Source organism: Pristiophorus japonicus, chromosome 9 (assembly GCF_044704955.1).
Source record: "Pristiophorus japonicus isolate sPriJap1 chromosome 9, sPriJap1.hap1, whole genome shotgun sequence".
Classification (NCBI taxonomy): Eukaryota; Metazoa; Chordata; class Chondrichthyes; family Pristiophoridae; genus Pristiophorus; species Pristiophorus japonicus.
The window spans coordinates 148,488,179-148,512,683 of record NC_091985.1 but is presented as its reverse complement, the minus strand read 5'-3'; the positions used below and the strand labels follow the sequence as shown (position 1 = coordinate 148,512,683).

Sequence of the window (24,505 nt, the reverse complement as noted above, 5' to 3'; positions counted from 1 at the left end):
ACATCCTTACTTGCTGTATTTAAATGAAACAAACAGTGAAGCGTGATTATGGGAGGGTGGGGGGAAACTGGTTCTTTTTGAAGTGAACCATGTGTGAGATTTTTCTTCACTGAAGTGTGCGGGTGTCCTGTTGTGACTGGTGAGTAAAAGCATCAGGCGAGGAAATGAAGAACATGACTGGACAGGAGCGACAATGTCCCGCTGACTCAGTTTTTTTTGTTATGACTGCAGATGTCTGGCACCTTGCACGCACTGTGGCCAGATTGAAGCTTTCAGCTGGGTGGCACCCACCTTCTTTGTAACCAGTTGTGAAACGCTAACTGGATCACTGCCTCTGTCTTGGCATCCCACAGGGTGGTGCATCGAGTCAGCTGCATGTGAAATGTGTGTTCCACGCGGGATGATGAACTTTGCTAATGTTCCATTCTATGCTTACTACTCTCGGAGGCAGAATGGGCACGGGATGTTGGGTGTCTGTTTTCATAGGAACCTCTTGTACAGTGAGAATTTGTATTTGATGCCTTACTGCACATTTCTCCCCCACCCCCCTCCTCCCTTGGGTACTCCGCCCTCCCAAATCCCTACCCCCAACCCTTCAGCATTCTTTGACCTTCCTACTCTCCTGCCCCTGTCCCAGGCTTGATTACCTCTTGGATAAGCCTAAAGCTTCCCTCTGTGCCTCCCTTGGCATGCACTGAAGGGTTCATCAAGGCACTCATGGTTTCCTCCTTGTGAGCAGCAACCCCACCTGCTCCATCCTACTCTTTTGCTGATCTTCCCACCCAGCACACCTGCTGGGGACTAATCTTTCCTTCCCATCCCAATGCCGGCCCTGTGTTCTGCCAGTCAATCAGCTATCACTGCCCCTCTCTGCATCACCCTCCAGAATGTGCGATCACTTGTAAACAAGACCCTTATCATCCATGAGCTTATTGTGAATGATTCTCATGATGGAATTCTGGCTGAGGGGTGATGAAACCTTCCCCCTAAATCAAGCCTCCCAGCCTGGCTATACCTCCCACTTGCCTCGCCCAGACCGTCGCTGTTGTGGTGGTGTGGCTCTATCGCCAAATCACACCTTGGTCTGTCCTCCTACTCTTGGCATTTTCTCCTCCTTGGAGCATCTGGCCTTGTGCCACCACTCTCTCCTCTCATTTTAAATCCTTGTTCTCTACCGCAGACCCAAGTAACACAAAGATGTTCTTGCCAAGATATCTTCATTGCTTTCCTCCCTCGGCCTCTGCACCGAGCGATTTCTCATCCTTAGTGATTTCAACCTCTGTCTCAATTGTTCATGTGCTCTCTCTCCTGAGTTCACTGCCCTCCTATCCTCTCTTAATCTCTCCCTCCACGTAAACTCTCCTACACATATTCACGGCCAGCCCCTTGACCTTGCCATCTTGTATGGCCTCGCTACTTCCATTGTGTTAATTTCAGATGAGGCCTTTTCTGATCTCTTCCTTGTATCGCTCTCCACCCACATCCCCCTTCTCCGTCCCAACCCTACTTTCTTCTGATTCCGTCCCTGGGGGAAAATAAAACTCTCCCAATCACTTGCAACAGCACATTCAAATTCCCAACTGTAGTTTTTGGCCCTTCATTCACCACAGCATTTCTGCAGCGACTGATCTGCTCAATCACGCCCTCTACTCCACCTTTGATACCATAGTCCCTATTAAAACTATTAGCCTCTCTCACCCTGTATTGCCCTCTTCTGTGTTCTTTAGTCTAAGGGATCGAAACATAGAAACATAGAAAATAGGTGCAGGAGTAGGCCATTCGGCCCTTCTAGCCTGCACCGCCATTCAATGAGTTCATGGCTGAACATGCAACTTCAGTACCCCATTCCTGCTTTCTCGCCATACCCCTTGATCCCCCTAGTAGTAAGGACCTCATCTAACTCCTTTTTGAATATATTTAGTGAATTGGCCTCAACAACTTTCTGTGGTAGAGAATTCCACAGGTTCACCACTCTCTGGGTGAAGAAGTTCCTCCGCATCTCGGTCCTAAATGGCTTACCCCTTATCCTTAGACTGTGACCTCTAGTTCTGGACTTCCCCAACATTGGGAACATTCTTCCTGCATCTAACCTGTCTAACCCCGTCAGAATTTTAAATGTTTCTATGAGGTCCCCTCTCATTCTTCTGAACTCCAGTGAATACAAGCCCAGTTGATCCAGTCTTTCTTGATAGGTCAGTCCCGCCATCCCGGGAATCAGTCTGGTGAACCTTCGCTGCACTCCCTCAATAGCAAGAATGTCCTTTCTCAGGTTAGGAGACCAAAACTGTACACAATACTCCAGGTGTGGCCTCACCAATGCCCTGTACAACTGTAGCAACACCTCCCTGCCCCTGTACTCAAATCCCCTTGCTATGAAGGCCAACATGCCATTTGCTTTCTTAACCGCCTGCTGCACCTGCATGCCAACCTTCAATGACTGATGTACCATGACACCCAGGTCTCTTTGCACCTCCCCTTTTCCTAATCTGTCACCATTCAGATAATAGTCTGTCTCTCTGTTTTTACCACCAAAGTGGATAACCTCACATTTATCCACATTATACTTCATCTGCCATGCATTTGCCCACTCACCTAACCTATCCAAGTCGCTCTGCAGCCTCACAGCATCCTCCTCGCAGCTCACACTGCCACCCAACTTAGTGTCATCCGCAAATTTGGAGATACTACATTTAATCCCCTCATCTAAATCATTAATGTACAGTGTAAACAGCTGGGGCCCCAGCACAGAACCTTGCGGTACCCCACTAGTCACTGCCTGCCATTCTGAAAAGTACCCATTTACTCCTACTCTTTGCTTCCTGTCTGACAACCAGTTCTCAATCCATGTCAGTACACTACCCCCAATCCCATGTGCTCTAACTTTGCACATCAATCTCTTGTGTGGGACCTTGTCGAACGCCTTCTGAAAGTCCAAATATACCACATCAACTGGTTCTCCCTTATCCACTCTACTGGAAACATCCTCAAAAAATTCCAGAAGATTTGTCAAGCATGATTTCCCTTTCACAAATCCATGCTGACTTGGACCTATCATGTCACCTCTTTCCAAATGCACTGCTATGACATCCTTAATAATTGATTCCATCATTTTACCCACTACCGATGTCAGGCTGACCGGTCTATAATTCCCTGTTTTCTCTCTCCCTCCTTTTTTAAAAAGTGGGGTTACATTGGCTACCCTCCACTCCATAGGAACTGATCCAGAGTCAATGGAATGTTGGAAAATGACTGTCAACGCATCCACTATTTCCAAGGCCACCTCCTTAAGTACTCTGGGATGCAGTCCATCAGGCCCTGGGGATTTATCAGCCTTCAATCCCATCAATTTCCCCAACACAATTTCCCGGCTAATAAGGATTTCCCTCAGTTCCTCCTCCTTACTAGACCCCTCGACCCCTTTTATAACCGGAAGGTTGTTCGTGTCCTCCTTCGTGAATACCGAACCAAAGTACTTGTTCAATTGGTCCGCCATTTCTTTGTTCCCCGTTATGACTTCCCCTGATTCTGACTGCAGCGGACCTACGTTTGTCTTTACTAACCTTTTTCTCTTTACATATCTATAGAAACTTTTGCAATCCGTCTTAATGTTCCCTGCAAGCTTCTTCTCATACTCCATTTTCCCTGCCCTAATCAAACCCTTTGTCCTCCTCTGCTGAGTTCTAAATTTCTCCCAGTTCCCAGGTTCGCTGCTATTTCTGGCCAATTTGTATGCCACTTCCTTGGCTTTAATACTATCCCTGATTTCCCTTGATAGCCACGGTTGAGCCACCTTCCCTTTTTTTATTTTTATGCCAGACAGGAATGTACAATTGTTGTAGTTCATCCATGCGGTCTCTAAATGTCTGCCATTGCCCATCCACAGTCAACCCCTTAAGTATCATTCGCCAATCCATCCCAGCCAATTCACGCCTCATACCTTCAAAGTTAGCCTTCTTTAAGTTCTGGACCATGGTCTCTGAATTAACTGTTTCATTCTCCATCCCAATGCAGAATTCCACCATATTATGGTCACTCTTCCCCAAGGGGCCTCGCACAACAAGATTGCTAATTAATCCTCTCTCATTACATAACACCCAGTCTAAGATGGCCTCCCCCCTAGTTGGTTCCTCGATATATTGGTCTAAAAAACCATCCCTTATGCACTCCAGAAAAGTCGTCCTCCTCCACCGTATTGCTTCCAGTTTGGTTAGCCCAATCTATGTGCTTATTAACGTCACCCATTATAACTGCTGCACCTTTATTGCACGCACCCCTAATTTCCTGTTTGATGCCCTCCCCAACATCACTACTACTGTTTGGAGGTCTGTACACAACTCCCACTAACGTTTTTTGCCCTTTGGTGTTCTGCAGCTCTACCCATATAGATTCCACATCATCCAAGCTAATGTCCTTCCTAACTATTGCCTTAATCTCCTCCTTAACCAGCAATGCTACCCCACCTCCTTTTCCTTTTATTCTATCCTTCCTGAATGTTGAATACCTCTGGATGTTGAGTTCCCAGCCCTGCTCATCCTGGAGCCACGTCTCCGTAATCCCAATCACATCATATTTGTTAACATCTATTTGCACAGTTAATTCATCCACCTTATTGCGGATACTCCTTGCATTAAGACACAAAGCCTTTAGGCTTGTTTTTTTAACACCCTCTGTCCTTTTAGAATTTTGCTGTACAATGGCCCTTTTTGTTCTTTGCCTTGGGTTTCTCTGCCCTCCACTTTTCCCTCATCTCCTTTCTGTCTTTTGTTTTTGCCTCCTTTTTTGTTTCCCTCTATCTCCCTGCATTGGTTCCCATCCCCCTGCCATATTAGTTTAACTCCTCCCCAACAGCACTAGCAAACACTCCCCCGAGTACATTGGTTCCGATTCTGCCCAGGTGCAGACCGTCCGGATTGTACTGGTCCCACCTCCCCCAGAACCGGTTCCAATGCCCCAGGAATTTGAATCCCTCCCTGCTGCACCATTGCTCAAGCCACGTATTCATCTGAGCTATCCTGCGATTCCTACTCTGACTAGCACGTGCCACTGGTAGCAATCCCGAGATTACTACTTTTGAGGTCCTACTTTTTAATTTGGCTCCTAGCTCCTTAAATTCATTTCGTAGGGACTCATCCCTTTTTTTACCTATGTCATTGGTACCAACGTGCACCACGACAACTGGCTGTTCTCCCTCCCTTTTTAGAATGTCCTGCACCCGCTCCGAGACATCCTTGACCCTTGCACCAGGGAGGCAACATACCATCCTGGAGTCTCGGTTGCGGCCGCAGAAACGCCTATCTATTCCCCTTACAATTGAATCCCCTATCACTATCGCTCGCCCACTCTTTTTCCTGCCCTCCTGTGCAACAGAGCCAGCCACGGTACCATGAACTTGGCTGCTGCTGCCCACTCCTGATGAGTCATCCCCCTCAACAGCACTCAAAGCAGACAACTGGTTTAGTCTTTCACCGCCAGATATGTCTGGACCACATCATCATCATAGGCAGTTCCTCGGAATCGAGGAAGACCTGCTTCCACTTCTGAATTCAGTTCTTTGGTGGCTGAACAGTCCAATACAAGAGCCACAAACTTTATCACAGGTGCGACAGATCGTCGTTGAGGGAAGGGGTGGTGGGACTGGTTTGCCGCACGCTCTTTCCGCTTCCTGCGCTTGATTTCTGCATGCTCTCGGCGTTGAGACTCAAGGTGCTTAGTGCCTCCCGGATGCACTTCCTCCACTTAGGGCGGTCTTTGGACAGGGACTCCCAGGTGTCAGTGGGGAAGTCGCACTTTATCAGGGAGACTTTGAGGTGTCCTTGTAGCATTTCCGCGGCCCACCTTTGGCTCGTTTGCCGTGAAGGAGCTCCGAGTCGAGCACTTGCTTTGGGAGTCTCGTGTCTGGTATGTGGCCTGCTCAGCGGAGCTGATAGTGTGGTCAGTGCTTCAATGCTGGGGATGTTAGCCTGGACGAGGACATTGACGTTGGTTGCGCCTGTCCTCCCAGGGGATTTGTAGGATCGTTGGTGATATTTCTCCAGTGACTTGCGGTGTCTGTTGTACATGGTCCATGTCTCTGAGCCATACAGGAGGGCAGATATTACTACAGCCCTGTAGACCATGAACTTGGTGGCAGTTTTGAGGGCCAGGTCTTCAAACACTCTCTTCCTCAGGCGGCCGAAGGCTGCACTAGCGCAATAGAGGCGCTGTTGGATCTCGTCATCGATGCCTGCTCTTGTTGATAGGAGGCTCCCGAGATATGGGAAGTGGTCCACGGTGTCCAGGGCTGTGCCGTGGATCTTGATTACTGGGGGGTAGTGCTGTGTTGTGAGGACGGGCTGTGCAGGGCCTTTGTCTTATGGATGTTTACCGTAAGGCCCATGCTTTCGTACACCTCAGTAAATATGTTGACTGTATCCTGGAATTCAGCCTGTGTGTGCAGACGCAGGCGTCGTCCGCGTACTGTAGCTCGACGACAGAGGTTGGGGTGGTCTTGGACCTGGCCTAGAGATGGCACAAGTTGAATAGCTTCTCACTGGTTCTGTAGTTTAGTTTCACTCCAGCGGGGAGCTTGTTGACTGTGAGGTAGAGCATGGCGGCGAGAAAGATTAAGAGGGTTGGGGCGATAACGCAGCCCTGTTTGATCCCATAAAGCACAACTAGGTCCTGTTCTCATCAGTAAAACTGCTCACTATTCCAGGGTCATCCTGACAAAGGTGAACTATCCCTCCTCGTCCTTGACCCGTCTGCAGCCTTTGACACGGTTGACCACTCCATCCTCCTCCAACATCTCTCCACCGTCATCCAGCTGGGTGGGACTGCATTCGCCTGGTTCCATTCTTATCTATCCAGTCGCAGCCGGGGAATCACCTGCAATGGCTTCTATTCCCACTCCTGCGTCGTTACCTCTAGTGTCCCTCAAGAATCTATCCTTGGCCACCTCCTATTACTCATCTACATGCTGACCCTCGATGACATCTGGAAACACCGCATTCGTTTCCACATGTACGCTGATGACACCCAGCTCTACCTCACCACCACCACCACCTCTCTTGACCCCTCCACTGTCTCTAAATTGTCTTTCTATTGTCTGGCATCCAGTACTGGTTGAGCAGAAATTTCCTCCAACTGGGCATTTGGAGAACCAAAGCTATTGTCTTCGGTCCTTGCTGCAGGCTCTGTTCCCTAGCCACCAATTCCATCCCTCTGCTTGACAACTGTCTGGTGCTGAACCAGACTGTTCACAACCTTGGTATCATATTTGACCCCGAAATGGCTTCTGACTACATATCCACAGCATCACTAAGACTGGCTATTTCCACCTCCATAACATCACCTGGCTCAGCTTCTGCCTCAGCTTATCTGCTGAAGCCCTCATCCATGCCTTTGTTACCCCTAGACTTGACCATTCCAGTGCTCTCCTGGCCGGCCTCCCATCTTCAACCTTCAGCTCATCCAAAACTCAGCTGCTTGTATCCTAACTCGCACTAGGTCCCGTTCATCTGTCCCCTCTGTGCACACTGACTGACATTGGCTCCCAGTCCAGCAACAACTCAATTTTTAAAATTCTCATTCTTTTTATCAAATCCCTCCTGTGATCTCCTCCAGTCCTTTGGGATATCTGCATTCCTCCAATTCTGGCTCCTTGAGTGTTGCTGATTTTAAGCGTTGCACCATTGGTGGCCATGCCTTCAGCTGCCAAGGCCCAAAGCTCTAAATTTCCCTCCATAAACATTTCCGACTCGCTACCTCTCTTTCCTCCTTCTCGGACGCTCCTTAGAGCCTGTCTCTTTGGCCAAACTTTTGGTCATCTGCCCTAATATCTCCTTGTGTGATTTGCTGTCAAATTTTGTTTTATAACGCACCTGTGAAGTGCATTGGACATTTTACTATGTTAAAGGCAGTACATAAATACAGGTTGCTGTCGGTGATGTTTTCATGGGGAGGGGTCGGTGGATATCCAAAATATTGAGGGTTTACTTCCATAATAGTCACTGTTCTGAAGCAGTTCTCAACTTGGAGGTGGGGTGGGTGGTGAGTTAAGATTTGGATGTTACGTTAACCCACATGGTGGACTGGTACTTTTTTTAAGCAGATATCGTTTTTTGCTGTATTGTCAAAGAAAGACTTGCATTCATATAGTGCCTTGCACAACCTTAGGATGTCCCAAAGCACTTTACAGCCAATGAAGTACATCTGAAGTGTAGTCACTGTTGTAATAGAACATAAGAACATAAGAAATAGGAGCAGGAGTCGGCCTGCTCCTCCATTTAATAAGATCATGACTGATCTGATCTTGGGCTCAGCTCCACTTCCCTGCAACCCCATAACCCTTTACTTCCTTATCGTTCAAAAATCTGTGTATCCGCCTTAAATATATTCAATGACCCAGCCCCACAGTTCTCTAGGGCAGAGAATTCCACAGATTTGCGACCCTCTGAGAAGAAATTCCTCCTCATCTCAGTTCTAAATGAGCGACCCCTTATTCTTAAACTGTGCCTCTAGTTCTAGATTCCCCCACGAGGGGAAACATCCTCTCTGCATCTACTTTATTGAGCCCCCTCAGTAACTTGTGTTTCAATAAGATCACCTCTCATTCTTCTAAACTCCAATGTGTATAGCCTCAACCTTTCTTCATAAGTCAACCCCTTCATCTCAGGAATCAACCTAGTGAACCTTCTCTGAACTGCCTCCAATGCAAGTATATCCCTCCTTAAATAAGGAGACTAAAATTGTATGCAACACTCTAGGTGTGGCCTCACAAATACCCTGTACAGTTGGAGCAGGACTTCCCTACTTTTATACTCCATCCCCCTTGCAATAAAGGCCAACATTCCATTTGCCTTCATGATTACTTGCTGTACCTGCATACTAACTTTTTGTGTTTCATGCACAAGGTCCCCCAGGTCCCTCTGTATTGCAGCATTTTGTAATCTTCATTTTAAAAAAAAAAGATTTGTTTGTTTTATTTTCCTGCCAAAGTGGATAACCCCACACTTTCACACATTCTATTCCATCTGCCAAATGCTTGCCCCATTCACTCAGCCTGTCTATATCCCTTTACAGATTCTTTGTGTCCTCCTCATAACTTGCTTTCCCACCAATCTTTGTATCATCAACAAACTTGGCTACATTACACTCTGACCCTTCATCCAAGTCATTAATATAGATTGTAAATAGTTGAGGCCCCAGCAACAATCCCTGCGGCACCCCACTAGCCTCTGTTTGCCAACTGGAAAATGACCCATTTATCCTGACTGTTTTCTGTTAGTTAGCTAATCCTTTATCCATGCTAATATATTACCCCCAACCCCGTGAGCTTTTATCTTGTGCAGTAACCTTTATGTGGCACCTTATCGAATGCCTTCTGGAAATCCAAATACACCACATCCACTGGTTCGCCCTTATCCACCCTGCTCAAAGAACTCCAGCAAATTTGTCAAACATGATTTCCCTTTCATAAAACCATGCTGACTCTGTTTGACTGCATTATGATTTTCCAAATGTCCTGCTACTGCTTCCTTAATAATGGACTCCAGCATTTTCCCAACAACAGATGTTAGGCTAACTGGTCTTTAGTTTCCTGTTTTTTGTCTCCTTTTTTTAAATAGCGGCGTTACATTTGCAGTTTTCCAATCCACTAGGGCCTCGTCAGACTCCAGGGAATTTTGGTAGATTGCAACAAATACATCCACTATCTCTGCAGCCACTTCTTTTAAGACCCTAGGATGCAGGCCATTAGGTCCAGAGGACTTGTCTACCTTTAGTCCCATTATTTTACCGAGTACTTTTTTCTTTAGTGATGATTGTTTTAAGTTCCCCCCTTCCTTATAGCCCCTTTACTATCTATTATTGGGATTTTTTAGTGTCTTCTACCATGAAGACCAATACAAAATATTTGTTCAAAGTCTCTGCCATTTAATGTAGGAAACGTGATGCCCAATTTGGGCACAGCAAAATCCTAAAAACAGGAATGTGATGATGACCAGATCATCAGTTTGTGATGTTAGTTGATGGATAAATATTGGCCAGGACACCGGGGAGAACTCCCCTGCTCTTCTTTGAAGTAGTGCCATGGGATCTTTTACATTCACTCGAAGGTAGCTGGAGCCTCGCCTGTTAATAACTTGACACATTTCTGATGAACAGCATTAAAGTAAAATCATTTGACCAAATATTGCTTTTCAGTTAGTGATTCTGGCGTAAACTTTTTCACTTGGGATTAATTATTTTGCACAAATCATCAGGGTTATTAACAAACTGAATTACAAGGTCCTGTTCTGTCCTTGCAAGTAATTAGCTCAGTAGTACCATTTTCAGTGTAACCTATTTCAGTTAAGATGTGCAACAAGACCGTGTAGTCACTGGTGTAATGTGGGAAATGCGGCAGCCAATTTGTGCACAGCAAGGTCCCACAAACAGCAATGTAATGACCAGGTAATCTGGTTGAGGGATGTATATTGGCCAGGACGCCAGGGAGAACACCCTTACTGTTCTTGGAAATAGAGCCATGGGATCTTTTACGTCCAGCTGAGGGCCTCGGTTTAACATCACATCTGGAAGATGAACCTCTGACAGTGCAGCACTCCCTCAGGAGTGTAAGCCTAGATTATGTGCGCAAGTCTCGAGTGGGACTTGAACCCACAACTTTCTGACTCTGGCGAGAGTGCTACCACTGAGCCAAGGCTGACGCAACAAGACTGTATCCAGGTGTAGTATAAAGGTATTCTTTCACAGGGATATCTTAGCCATGTTTAAGATTAAGAACCCTCTCCTTTCTTTCTCTTCAGATTCCACTAGCGTGCCCTGTGCCAAGATGCCAGATAAGGCGTTGGAGGAGATAGAGGCCATTTCCAAAAGCGAAGGTTGGTATTTAAAGTTTTGTTTCCTGTTTTTGTAAGCAGCGGTGTTATTTTTAAAATGTCTTCAATAGAGGATTATGGGGCAGAGGTGACATATTGAGTGTTTGCCGTTATTTACATGATCGAGTTACACTTGCTCAATCGGCGATTTGTAATCGCCTCTCTCGCTAACAGAATTAAAATTAAGTGGCAATGCCAATAAAATGGAGGCTGCCCCCTCGTTTTACTGAAATTCAAAATGGAGGACAGCAGATGGTCAGTCTGTGGAAAAGGCACACATGCCTTGCATCAAGCAATCCAATAAGGTAGTTACTTTGATCACTGTGAAAACTATTTGAAATATTAATTGTGCGGTTTGACGAGCTGTATTGTGTTTTACATCTGCTCCTGGTCATAAAGTTTGTTTATCAAATCCACCTTGTCCCTTAAGTGTCAAAATTGGTCCATGTTGTGATTGGCTGACTATTGAGATGAGTTGGTATTTAAAAGGCTGTTTCTAGGCCAAGAGCTTTCTCAAGACTCTGGTTCCCTATTGAACTTACTGCTAATTCCAATAGTGATTCTTGTGAGGAACCATTCCATGTAACTTTCCATCAGATGTTGACAATTGAAAGGACTCCGGGCTTCTTCCTCTTTTGAAACAATAGGGCCTAGTTCATATAGTGTGTAAAGTTACTGTATTGGCACCTAACAAAGTAGTTTAGCCAATATGCATTTGATCAGGTGGCGTTTTCACCATCTGAGGTAATAGGAGTGTGTGGTGGGCATAAGATAAATTTCTTTATGTAGAGTTTGTTGGCGAATGGGATATTTGCTACAGGGAGTGGTTGAGGCAGATAGACATTTGAAGCAGAGAAAGATGTGGGATTAATTTGGGATTGATAGGGCAATGGAGGATGCGGGGGAGAGCAAGGCAGTGGGATTAGTTTGGGATTGATACAGGGCTGTGGGGTGCGGGGCGAGAGTGGGACAGTGGAATTAATTTTGGATTGCTCGAGCAAAGAGCTGGTACAGGCATTATGGTCTCCTGTGCATAAACCTCCCTGGTTCTATTCTGATTACACTGTCCTCCAGTGAGTGCGATGAGAATCTCAAACTTGCTCTCAGCCTTTTTATATCTTTTTTTTTTTATTCACCCCTTTTTATTTCCAGTAAATTGTTTACTCTCTCATTACAAGTGGCATATTGATGATCGAACTATAGGAGGTAAAGGGATGGAATTCATTCCAAGGCACAGGCCAGAGGACTACTTGTATCATAACTTAATAAAAGGTCAGCATGGGTTCAAAAGGGGTCACTTTTGGCTGCGACAGCCCGTGTTTTGAGGGTGTTATAGATGATCAATAGTGGTAGAGTCTATAATGTATTTTATTTAAACTTTCAGAGAGCTTTTGGATTTGTGATTAAGCTAAAAGCCACAGGAGCTGAGAGCAGACCATGGCACTGAAATAAGGGGCCCAAGTTTCCACATGATAAAAAACAGGCGCCCCTCCGAGCTGGGCGCCCGTTTTTCGCGCCTAAAACGGCGGCGGAAAAAAAACTCGCGATTCTGGAGCGCTTTGCAGCTCCTTGTCTGCCAGGGGGGGCGGAGCCTACACTCGCGCCGATTTTGTAAGTGGGAGGGGGCGGGTATTATTTAAATTAGTTTTTTTCCTGCCGGCAACGCTGCATGTGCGCGTTGGAGCGTTTGCGCATGCTCAGTGTGAAAAAAAACATTGGCACTCGGCCATTTTTGTAGTTCTTTGTAGCTGTTTAGTTTTTGAACATTTTTTAATAAAAGTACATTGCCATCAGCACAGAGGCTTCTTGTAGCAGTGAGAAGGCTGCAGGAAGCCTCAAAGTTGAGGCAGCCGTTTCCCGACGACCTCCCCCTTTTGCCGTCGGGAAATGGCTCCTCAATTTCTGAGGCTTCCTGCAGTCTTCTCTCTTTCCCGCCATCCGTCTGGAACGGCTCCATTCCCTCCCTCCCACCCCCCCGCGTTCGGTCGGCTCCCTCCCTTCTCCCCCCCCCCCCCCCACCCCCCGCGTTCGGTCGGCTCCCTTCTCCCCCCCCCCACCCCCCACGTTCGGTCGGCTCCCTTCGCCCCCCACCCCCCGCGTTCGGTCAGCTCCCTTCTCTTTCTCCCCCCCCCCCCCCACCCCCCGCGTTTGGTCGGCTCCCTCCCTTCTCCCCCCCCCCCCCCCCCCCCTGCGTTCGGTCGGCTCCCATCTTCCCCCCCCCCCCCCCCCCCCCCCCGCGTTTGGTCGGCTCCCTCCCTTCTCCCCCCCCCCCCCCCGCGTTCGGTCGGCTCCCATCTTCCCCCCCCACCCCCACCCCCCCCGCGTTTGGTCGGCTCCCCCACCCCCCCGCGTTTGGTCGGCATCCCACCCACCCCCCGCGTTTGGTCGGCTCCCTTCTCTCCCCCCCCACCCCCCGCGTTTGGTCGGCTCCTTTTCCCCCCCTCCCCACCCCCCCGCGTTTGGTCGGCTCCTTTTCCACCCCCCCGCGTTTGGTCGGCTCCTTTTCCCCCCCCCACCCCCCGCGTTTGGTCGGCTTCCCACCCCCCGCGTTTGGTCGGCTTCCCACCCCCCCGCGTTTGGTCGGCTCCTTTTTCCCCCCCCCACCCCCCCGCGTTTGGTCGGCTTCCCACCCCCCCGCGTTTGGTCGGCTTCCCACCCCCCCGCGTTTGGTCGGCTTCCCACCCCCCCGCGTTTGGTCGGCTTCCCACCCCCCGCGTTTGGTCGGCTCCCTGCACCATTCTCCCTGGCTGAAGCACTTTCACACAGGTAGGAAGATGGTTTATTTAATCTTTTCTTTGCTTATAAATGTTTATTCAGGTTGGATTTATTTGTACAAGTATAAATAAGGATTGATTGTAGAATTTAATGAGTTCCCTTCCCCCCCCACCCCTCGTTCTGGACGCCTGATTTGTAACCTGCGCCTGATTTTTTAATATGAAGAACAGGTTTTTTCAGTTCTACAAAAATCTTCACTTGCTCCATTCTAATTTAGTTTGGAGTACATTTTCACTGTGGAAACTTTCAAATCAGGTGTCAGTGGCTGGACACGCCCTCTTTTTGAAGAAAAAATTCTGTTCCAAAGTAGAACTGTTCTACCTGACTAGAACTGCAGAAAAAAAAATGTGGAGAATTGCGAATTCTAAGATAGTCCGTTCTCCACCAGTTGCTCCTAAAAATCAGGCGCAAATCAAGTGGAAACTTGGGCCCAAGAAGTGGGTTTAAAAAAAAAGTAGGAAATTGTGAACGTGATGCCAGACAAGGAGGAGGAGATTGAGTGTTATCCCACAGTGCTTGGGCTGCTATTGCTTATAATCTACATAAGTGACCTTCCATAAAATCTCCATCACAAAGATAACCTACTTCTGCCTCAGTAACATCTCCCACTTCTGCCCCTACCATTGCCCATCTGTCACTGGAACTCTGTCACATAGATCCTTTCCCTAATGGACAGAAAACCAATTGGGTTTTTACAAAAATCCAACAACTTTGGTAACTTTCACTGATACCAGCTTTGTATTTCCAGATTTTGTAAAAAGAAACTGAATTCAGTTTCTGAAACTGCCAAGGTGGGATTTGAACTCGTTTACTGCGGATTACCAGTCCAGGCCTCTGGATGACTAGTCCAGAAACATAACCATCGCATGACTGTACCCTCTATTCCTAACTGGATATTTAAGAATCAATTATCCAGCAATCCACTCGGTTGTATCAAACTGCTGTCAGCAGTTGAAGAATTGTCGTCACCACCTTCGGGTGACTAAGGGTAGGCATTAAATGCCGGCCTTGTCAGTGATGCCCACATCCTGAGTGATTTAAAAAAAAATATATATATATGCAGCATAATGGTCAGTAGAGAACTTCTTCAAACACTATCACGGGATCTTTGATGTCTGACCTGATCCGTTTCAATCCAATTAGTCAGTCACGTATTAACAAACAAATAATATAATAAAAATGATCAAATATTTTCCCAGTGATAGTGCCCTTGAAATCTGTTGTGGTGTCTCCGGGAGTTCTTTGAGTTTTTAGCTTTATGTTGGACTCCATTTCTCGAAGGCTTGCTTTGTTGTGAAGAAGGGCGATTTGTTTTTGTTTGGTATGTTTCTTGTTTCCACAGGTGAAGGTAGAGTACCTGTGAGCAGCTATGTGAAGCTCAGTCCTAAAACGCACACATGTGTAATCCAAAACCAACACTGTGAAGGGAGGGAATAGCAGATTGCCGAAGTCACTAAAGCTATTGTTCAGATCAATGGTGTCGAGTTACTGTGCCTCAAAAACTTCGAGCAACGTTGAGCCCAATTCTGAGCCTTGCCTGTCCTGGGCTGTAGGGTCGACAGCCCTCCCAGATTGTTCTGGAGTCTCCTGAAAGAAAAGAAAAAAGACTTGCGGTGATTTGGCCCTTTTTCAGAACATCTCAAAGCGCTTTACAGCCAGTGCAGTACTTCTGAAGTGTAGTCACTGTTGTAATCTAGGAAACATGGCAGCCAATAGCAAGGTCCCACAAACAGTAATGTAATAATGACCGGATCATTTGTTTTAATGATGTTGGTTGAGGGATAAATATTGGCCAAGACACCAGGGAGAACTCCCCTACTGTTCTTCGAAATAGTGCATGGTATCCTTTGCGTCTACCTGAAAGGTCAGACGGGGCCTCGGTTTAACGCCTCATCTGAAAGATTGCACCTTTGACAGTGCAGCACTTCAGGAGTGTCAGTCTGGATTATGTGCTTGCATCTCTGGAATGGGACTTGAACTCGTAACTTTGAGTTCAAGGCGAGAGTGCTACCACGACCAGATTAATCTCCAGTGAGTAATCTTGGAGCAAAATCATCGGTGACATTTTCTTGTGTTTCTCTCTGTTGGGGCTCGTAATAGTCTGCAGGATGCAATGGAACCCTGACTCGCTCCGATAAAACCGTGCATTGGATAGAGCGGTTTCTGTGGTGCAGAGGATTGTGGGTATTGTGGCTGCCATTATTGACCTTTTTTAATGTATTGGGTGACAAGCAGTTGGAGGCTGGATGTCATGTGATGAAACTTCCCAGAACACTGTCCAACCTTTCTGGGCTGTTGAGGGCAAAGTAAAATGGCTGGTTATTTTAACAAGTTTAACCTAGAAAACTGCTAATGCATACAAGACTATTCATCTTTCTGACAAAGGGTCATCGACCTGAAACATTGGCTCTGTTTTTCTCTCCACAGATTTTGCCTGACCTGCTGAAATTTCCAGCATTTTCTGTTTTTATTTCAGATTCCAGCATCTGCAGTATTTTGACTTTGTATTAGTATTTGTCTTTCAACTTAGTTCAGTGCTGGTGTTGCTCTGGAAGTTGCCCAAAGCATGCACAGCTCTGAAAATATTATGATCTGTCTTTCTTGGGTCCAAAGCGAATGACCTCACGCTTCCCACATTGAAATCTATCTGCCACATTTTTACATATGAAAATAATGGGCAGGGAAAGATCAGCTGATCTGCTGAGCCTGCCCCACACCCATGATTCATGGAGCATCATGACTCTGTTCAAGATGGACACAGCATCGCCTCCACCAGGGATGGATTCAGCCTTGTCAGTGCTGCCCATGGTTTCAAGACCAACCTTTTTAAAAATCCTTTCTAAGAGGGTAAGTTGATCCAGCATTAGCTACTTATCTTGGAGAATTTTATTCTAATTTGGAGAGGGGAGGACATCTTTCGAACTCACTGTCTTTGATCATTTTGTGCTCCCAGCCTCTCGCTCTGTGATCTCCATCAAAGCTACGTAACCTACTTCCATCTTTTAGGACTTAAAAAGCCGAAGCTGAATGATGATTTCTTCCCTTCCCTCTGCTTCCCTCCCCCGCCCCCGATGAGAAATTTAGTTAAGTGATTAATATATACACTTGAAGATAGGAGTGTCAGAATGGCACATAATGTTCCATATGTGGCCTTGCCAAAGCATTATTCTAGGTCAAATAACAGTCTGATTTATAATCAATGCCCTTGAGATGCATCCCAGTACTTGATTGGGCTTGTTTTAGTAATAGCTTGACATTGACTGCTTGCTTGTAGTGGATGAAATAAGGCCATTTTTTTTTTCCAGTTACACTACATATTTCCTTGTTTCAGTCCTTGTTCTTGGTGTTCTTTTCAACCTTTGTGATAGGGAGTTTAAAAATGACCCAATGCAGAGATGTACACATGGATCAGTACGTTTGGGTTATGGCATGGAGAAGCCAAAATGGGCGTCAAACTCCACATCCTATCCATTGCCAAAACTGCCTTTTTTCCACCTGTTCAAGCTATCCCGTCTTTACCTCTACTCCATCCACTCTGCTGTTTCCTCGACTCAATTTCTCATGGTCTCCTCTCTGTCCTCCCATCCTCTACCCTCTATAAACTGCAACTTGTCCAAAATGCGAACACCCATACCCTGCCCTGAGTCCTGCTTGCCCATCACCCCCATCTCTGCCGACCTACATTAACTCCTTGTCCCACAAAAATTTGAACTCCTCATCCATATCGTCAACTCCTCCCCATGGCCTCACCCCTCCTTATCTCTATTTCCAGCCATATAATTCCCCCCCCCCCCCCCCCCCCCCAAGTACTCGTGTTCCGCCAACTCCGGCCTCTTGTGCATCCCCTACGTTCTTCGCCCCACCATTGATGACCATGCCCCCAGCCATTTGGCCATAACTTCTGGAATTCCCTCCCTAAACCTCTCTGCCTCTCTCTCCTCCTTTAAGACCCTAATAAAGCCTACCTCTTTGGCCATGGGATCTTTTACGTCCACCCAAGAGGGCAGACGGGGGTTTAACAACTTGTCCAAAAGACCGACTGTGCAACCCTCCCTCAGTACTACACTGGAATGTTAGCCTGGATTATGTGGTCAAGTCTCTGGAGTGGGACTTGGAACTCACGACCTTCTGACTTCGAGACTAAAGTGCTACGACTGAGACACAACTGACACCTAAATCAATGGTCATATCAAATGGCCACTTACATGTTGGCGTTGGGTCAACTGTAGCAGAAGCTTGCCTTTTCTGCTTTGTAAACATTCTGAACCAGTTCAACATCTTGGCTTCTCCGTGCCATAACCCAAACGTACTGATCCGTGTGTACATCTCTACATTGGGTAATTTTTAAACTCCCTACTACAAAACCATTTGCCTGTATGTAGAGCTCCAGCTCAAGAGCAAAACTGGGCCTTTCTGGTTTGAGAACCAGCCTACGTGGCCAACGGTGACAGTGTGGGGGAGACGTGCTTCTGTGCACCATGTTGGAGACTCCAGTCCAAATGTTCAGGTAGGAATACCTCAACCCATCTTTTGAAAGTATTCCAGCAGATTCATGGTGTGTGAATAATTGCCCCTAAAACAATCCCAACTCCATTATGGTCGACTTGTTCTCTAGATTAACCTAGATAGTATCCAATAAAATGCTGTCAAAGCAGTTTCGCAAAACAGTTTCCCATCAACTATTGGACTAACGAGCAGTTATTTCCTTACTCATGTCTTGCTCTTCGCTCTTGTTTGTGAAGAGTCAAATTGCATTGCTTGACCTTTGGTGCGAAGCTTCTGAAAATATTGACAAGAACCTCACCTTTTCCCCTGTGGATTCTGTGTGTGTCCCAATTACTCCAGTTACACTGTGGATGTTTCCTGTTCAAAAAATGGGTGATGTATAAACCCATCAACTACAGGCCAGTCAGCCTAACGTTGGTGATGGGGAACAATTTAGGGACAAGAATCTGGGACAAAATTAAGACAAATCCAGCATGGATTTATTGCAGGGCATGGGATTAAAGGGACAGTGGCAGGATGGATACCAAATTGGCTAATGAACTGAAAGCAGAGTGTAGTGGTGAATGGTTGGTTGTTTTTCAAACTGGAGGGAAATAAACAATGGTGTTTCACCAGGGATCAGCATTAGGATCACTACTCCTTTTTGATATGTTAATAAACTGCACTTGGGTATACAGGACATAATGTCAAAGTTTGTGGATGACATGAAACTTGTAACTGTAGTAAACAGTGGGGAGGATAGTAACAGACTTCAGGAGGACATAGACAGATTAGTGACAGACCAGACACATGGCAGATGCAATTTAATGCAGAAAAGTGTGAAGTGATTGATGTGTTTTGGTAGGAAGAATGAGGAGAGGTAATATAAACTAAAGGGGGTGCAGGAACAGAGACCTGGGGGTGTACGTACACAAATCTTTGAAGATGGCACGACAAGGCTGTTTAGATCCTTGGCTTTATAAATAGAGACATGGAGTGCTAAATCTTTATAAAACCCCAGCTGGAGTATTGTGTCCAGTTCTGGGCACTGCACTTTAGCAAGGATGTCGAGGCCTTGGAAAGGGTGCAGAGGTTATTTATTAGAATAATACCTTGGATGTGGAACTTCAGTTATGTGGAGAGACTGGAGAAGCTGGGGTGCTCGTTTTAGAACAGAGAAGGCTAAGAGGAGATTGAATAAAGGTGTTCAAAATCATGAAGGGTTTTGATAGATTAACGAAGGAGAAAATGTTTCCAGTGGCAGAAGGGTTAGTAACCAGAGGACACAGATTTAAGGTAATTGGCAAAAGAACCAGAGGGAGATCAGGAGAATTTTTGTTTTCAATGCAGCGAGTTATGATGATCTGGGATGTTCTGCCTGAAGGGGTGGTAGAAACAGATTCAATAATTACTTTCAAAAGGGAATTTGATCAATATTTGCAGGGCTGTAGGTAAAAGACACAGGATTGGGACTAATTGGGCAGCTCTTTCAAAGAACTGGCACATGCACAATGGAGCTGAATGGCCTCCTGTGCTGTAACATTCTGATTCTTGAGTATATAATGGGTTATATTTTAGTACTGCTGCCTCATTGGTGGATAAACCCTAAATCGGAACACAGATCTATTTGTATTAAGCAACTCTATTAATGGGAGCAGGGATTTACACTATTCACCTATGTGACTTATGAAGACAAATCATTCCACATTAAAGCAGCAACAAAATACTGCGATGCTGGATATCTGAAATAAACAGAGAATATTGGAAACACTCAACAGGTCGGGCAGCATCTGTAGAGAGAGAGAAACACGGTTCATGTTTCAGATGACCTTTTTTTAATCAGACCTGGAAGATGAGAGCTGAACAGTTTTTATTTTTTAAGCCAATACAAAGCCGGGGAGGAAGGCGATAAAGCAATGGGGGTCTGTGATTGGGTGAAGGGCAGGAGTGATTAAGTGACAAAAGGGGGGTTATAAGTAAAGAAACAAAATATGCGTCCGAGGAAGTATAAATGGTCACCACAAAATAGCAGTGGGGGAGGGAAGCATGGCAAATCTGGCTGAGAAGGTGGCTCCTGTGGCCTGGGAATGTGGTGAAGGTGGGTAGACCCCAGGGGTACGGGACACCTAACGGCCATGTGCCAATTGGGGATCCCCACCCCAAGTACCAACGCGCACCTTGTCCATTCCAGTGGTTCTGGTGTAGTCATCCTCCATTACCAGCACCCCCTCAAGAAAATTAGAGCGGTGGTTAAAATCTAAAGTTCTTAAACTCAATGATAAAGCCAGAAGACTATAAAGTGCCTATAGAAAGATGAAGGATTTCACATCCCTGCCTGAAAGGAGCTATTAACATTTTATCTGTCCTTATTCCGTCAATTTAGTCTTGTGATTTTCTCTCATGGTTTTTCCTTTTTTGTGTTTCATCTTGATTACTCCTCAGTGGAACTTGTCAAGCCCCCTCCCTGGTTGCTCCTCCAAATTGGTATCCTTCATTTGTAGCACCTGGCCTAGTACTCTCATAGGAACAGGACTCTGCATGCGGTGTGATGTAATCACTCAGTGCTGCTATGACGCTGGTTGTTCTTTCATCCAATCCTGATCTGGTCACTTCAGTTCCAGGATGTTGGAAAGAGAGAAAGAATAAACTTGCATTTATGTAGTGCCTTCGTGAATTCAGGACGTCTCAAAGCGCTTCACAGCCAATGAAGCACAATGTAGTCATTGTTGTAACACAGGAAACGCAACAGCCAATTTGCGCACAGCACTCCCCCCACAAACGGCTGTGATAACGACTAGAGAATCTGTTTTTTAGTGATGTTGTTTGAAGGATGAATGTTGGCCAGAACACTGGGGAGAACGCCCCTGCTCTTTAAATAGTGCAATGGGATCTTTTACATCTACCTGAGGACAGACGGGGCCTCGGTTTAACATCTTATCTTGAAGCCGACAGCTCCAACAGTGCAGCACTCCTTCAGTATTGCACTGTTTGGAGTGTTACTGTTTAAAGTTTTGTCTTTGTGCTAATTTAATAAAAATAGAAAACTGTATTGCTGTGCAGAAATCAAAATCTCAAGGACCTCTGTTTCCAAATGGCAGTGACCTCAGCCTTGCTACAGCACTTCCTGACACAGTGGAAGGGATCAGCGTGTCAGCAGGACTGATGTCACCATCATTTGTGAAGGCAACTGAGAGCGCGAGAGATGGAACCAACCAAGAGAATTTCAGCTGACCTGGAAAATGTGACTGATGTTTTCAGTAAGTGACACTTTCTCATCTGGAAAATTCTGAAACTCCTGTTTATCACACTCTCGTTTTCAAAGGGCGGGGATGTGTTCAGCTTGGAAAGAAACATGAAGTCAATTTGTCACCAATGGAAAATATAGAATTATGATGAACCTAAATCTTGGCTAGATTTGGAAAGGGGGAGGGAGTAACAGTACCTGAGGAGAGGGAACCGTTTACAATATCAGCTAGCATGGTGTCGGGAAGAGAAGTCGGGTAGTCAGCGGTTTACTGGGAATCGGTTCAAGGGAACAGGAGGTGGATCTCATTGACTGACTGGATGAGATAGGAGAGAAAGGTGAGAGGTCAGGGCTCGGGTGGGGGGAAACCTTGGAGTGGGGGATGGATACTTGTCTTGGGTAAAACATAGAACAATAGAAAATAGGTGCAGGAATAGGCCATTCGGCCCTTTGAGCCTGCACCACTATTCAATATAATCATGGCTGATCATTCACCTCAGTACCCCTTTCCTGCTTTCTCTCCTTACCCCTTGATCCCTTTAGCTGTAAGGGCCATATCTAACTCCTTTTTTGAATATATCTAACAAATTGGCCTCAACAACTTTTTGTGGTAGAGAATTCCACAGGCTCACAATTCTGAGTTAAGAATTTTCTCCCCATCTCGATCCTAAATGGCTTACCTTGGACTGTGTTCCCTGGTTCTGGACTTCCCCAACATCGGTAACATTCTTCCTGCATCTAACCTGTCCAATCCTGTCAGAATTTTATGTTTCTATGAGATCTCCTCTCATCTAAATTCCAGTGAATATAAGCCTAGGGGAACAGAGGGATGTGACAAAGGAGATTGAACAGATGATCCCAATCTTAGTGACACAGAAGTCCACGAGTTCCTCACACTTGAAGGTGAGGCACAGGGGGAGGGGTTTAAGGAGATGGTTGGTGGTGGGCGTTGCCTTGCACACCAGGATAATCCTGGAGTAGTGAGCAGTTTTAGCAGAGGACAGCAGGACCTGATGATGCTGGATGTGGTCCAGTTGTGCGTTATGTACATTCAAGTCTGTGTCTCTTGGACTTGAGAGAGTGAAGGTCGGGAATGACCAGGGTGTGAGAGAGTGAGGATTTTTCTGGCGACACTCCCATAACTGACAACGTTTGAATAACAGTGTTGAGCATCTCTACTGCACGACTGCGACCTGTACTCTCCTCCACTGGAGATATATCCCATGTATGCAAAGTTCCAAATAAGGTGGATAAAGAAAGACTTGCATTTATATAGCTACTTTCATGATCTTGGGGGGTTTCCCAAAGCGCTTTACAGTCCATGGAGTACTTTTCAAGCGTCGTCCCTGTTGTAATGCAGGAAACACGTCAGCCAATTTGCACACAGCAAGGTCCCACAAACCGCAATATGATGATGACCAGAAAATCTGTTTTGGTGGTTGAGGGATCAATATTGGCCCGGACACTAGGGAGAACGCCTCTTCTTTCAAATAATGCCATTGGTTCTTAGACGTTCAGCTGAGAGGGTAGATGAGGTCTCAGTTAGTCTCCCCCGAAAGACTGCACCTGCAACAGTGCAGCACTCCTTCAGTACTGCAGTGTCTGCACTAGGTTATGTGCTCCAGTCTCTGGAATGGGCCTTGCACTCCTGACCATCTGACTCTGAGGCAAGAGTGTTACCCACTGATCCACAGCTGATAAAACTAAGTATCCTGAATTCAGTCAAGCAGACTCAAAACTGCTTCCAATCTAACCGAGTCATAAAGAACCATATTGGTTTAAAATTAACAATATAATCCTTTTTTTTTAAATCCTGGGGGATGGGGGGCAGCAAGGAATGAACCGGATGGGAAATTATGCCTCGGGGAAACTTGGGTCATGGTTTTATCGCTGCTAGTTTTGCACAGTGGTGGTCTCTAACTCCAGAATGTAATACATATTTGACAGTGTGCTGTGACTATTCCTGTGGTGTTTACTGTGTGAGGTCATGGACAACCTTCCTTTCTCTTTTTTTTATAATGGAGTGACTTAATGCAGTGCCATACCTTCCTGTTGAATTGCTAGTGTCAGACCAGGAAGTTTAGGGTTCTGAAAGGTGATTCCTTCATCAAACTCAAAGGGATTCTTTACAAAATTAGTAAGGAGTGCCACTGATTAAACTGCTGTTACTCCAGTGCTTTTCAATGCTTTTCTGTTTATAACTGTGGTGGTAAGTTAGTTTAAATAGTAGGGATTCTGCTTCTGTATGTACACAAGGAGAGGGTGGCATTTGTCCAAGAGGTAAATCTCTAATTCACCGAGCAATCCCTGTCTTGGAAGTTGCTGTATTCCCTCTCCAGGTCAGTGCGCAAGCCTTATTTCAGTGCTAATTTGATTTGCTCTACATATTCTGTTTCCGAGCTATTCAGAGTGCTGTCTTGAATCAGCAAGTGTGCTCTGCTGCTAGTACTTGTAGCATCCAGCAGAGATTAATTGCTGGATGTTTAAAATATGTTTTTTGGACTTTGTCCAGTTTATCAAATAAACGACTTGAGTTTTCAGTCACCTCTGGTAACCTTGGCTCTATCTCTGGAACACTGCATGAAAACCCTCCTCTTCCTACTTCTCCCTGCCTTTTTAATAGCTCCCTTACTCTGTGTGTGTGTGTGTGTGTGTGTGTGTGTGTGTGATTTGCTAAGTCTATTTTTTGTAAATGTTGCTTCAATACAAGGACCTTTTGATGTCCCAAAGTGCTTTACGGCCAGTGAATTATTTTTGAAGTGTTTTGTAGACAGCCAATTTGCTTGCAGCAAGATCCCACAAACAGCAGTGTAAGATTGACCAGATCATCTGTTTTAATGAGGGATAAATATTGGCCAGGACATCAGGGAGAACTCCCCTGCTCTCCTTCAAAATAGTGCCATGGGATCTTTTAAAGATTAATCTCCAGGACACTGCGGCGAGCAACCCGGAAGAAAAATCACCGGGGCATTAAAAATATATTTTTTTATGTTCTTTGAACATAAAAATATTGGGGGGGGGGGGGGGGGTTGTTTTGACTGACAGTCAAGAGGCATCCAGTTGATAAAACCGAGCCTGCTCACTGTCCAATTGGTGTGGGCAGGCAGTACACCCTGTGGATGGACATGTCTGGCAACTAATGGCG

At 46.0% G+C, this 24,505-nt stretch overlaps 1 protein-coding gene across 6 annotated transcripts in view; it reads left to right on the top strand.

Moving 5' to 3' along the window:
• Positions 1-24,505, top strand: part of LOC139273268 (pleckstrin homology domain-containing family G member 1) — a 245,368-nt gene that overhangs the window by 95,360 nt on the left and 125,503 nt on the right. For 5 of the 6 annotated variants that reach the window (XM_070889936.1, XM_070889942.1, XM_070889941.1 and 2 more), the window contains one exon: positions 10,785-10,859. In XM_070889936.1, coding sequence (XP_070746037.1) covers positions 10,785-10,859 — 75 coding nt within the window. Of the gene's footprint in view, positions 1-10,784; positions 10,860-21,260; positions 21,374-24,505 lie in introns of those variants that run through there. The other variant, XM_070889939.1, reaches the window with a different exon arrangement.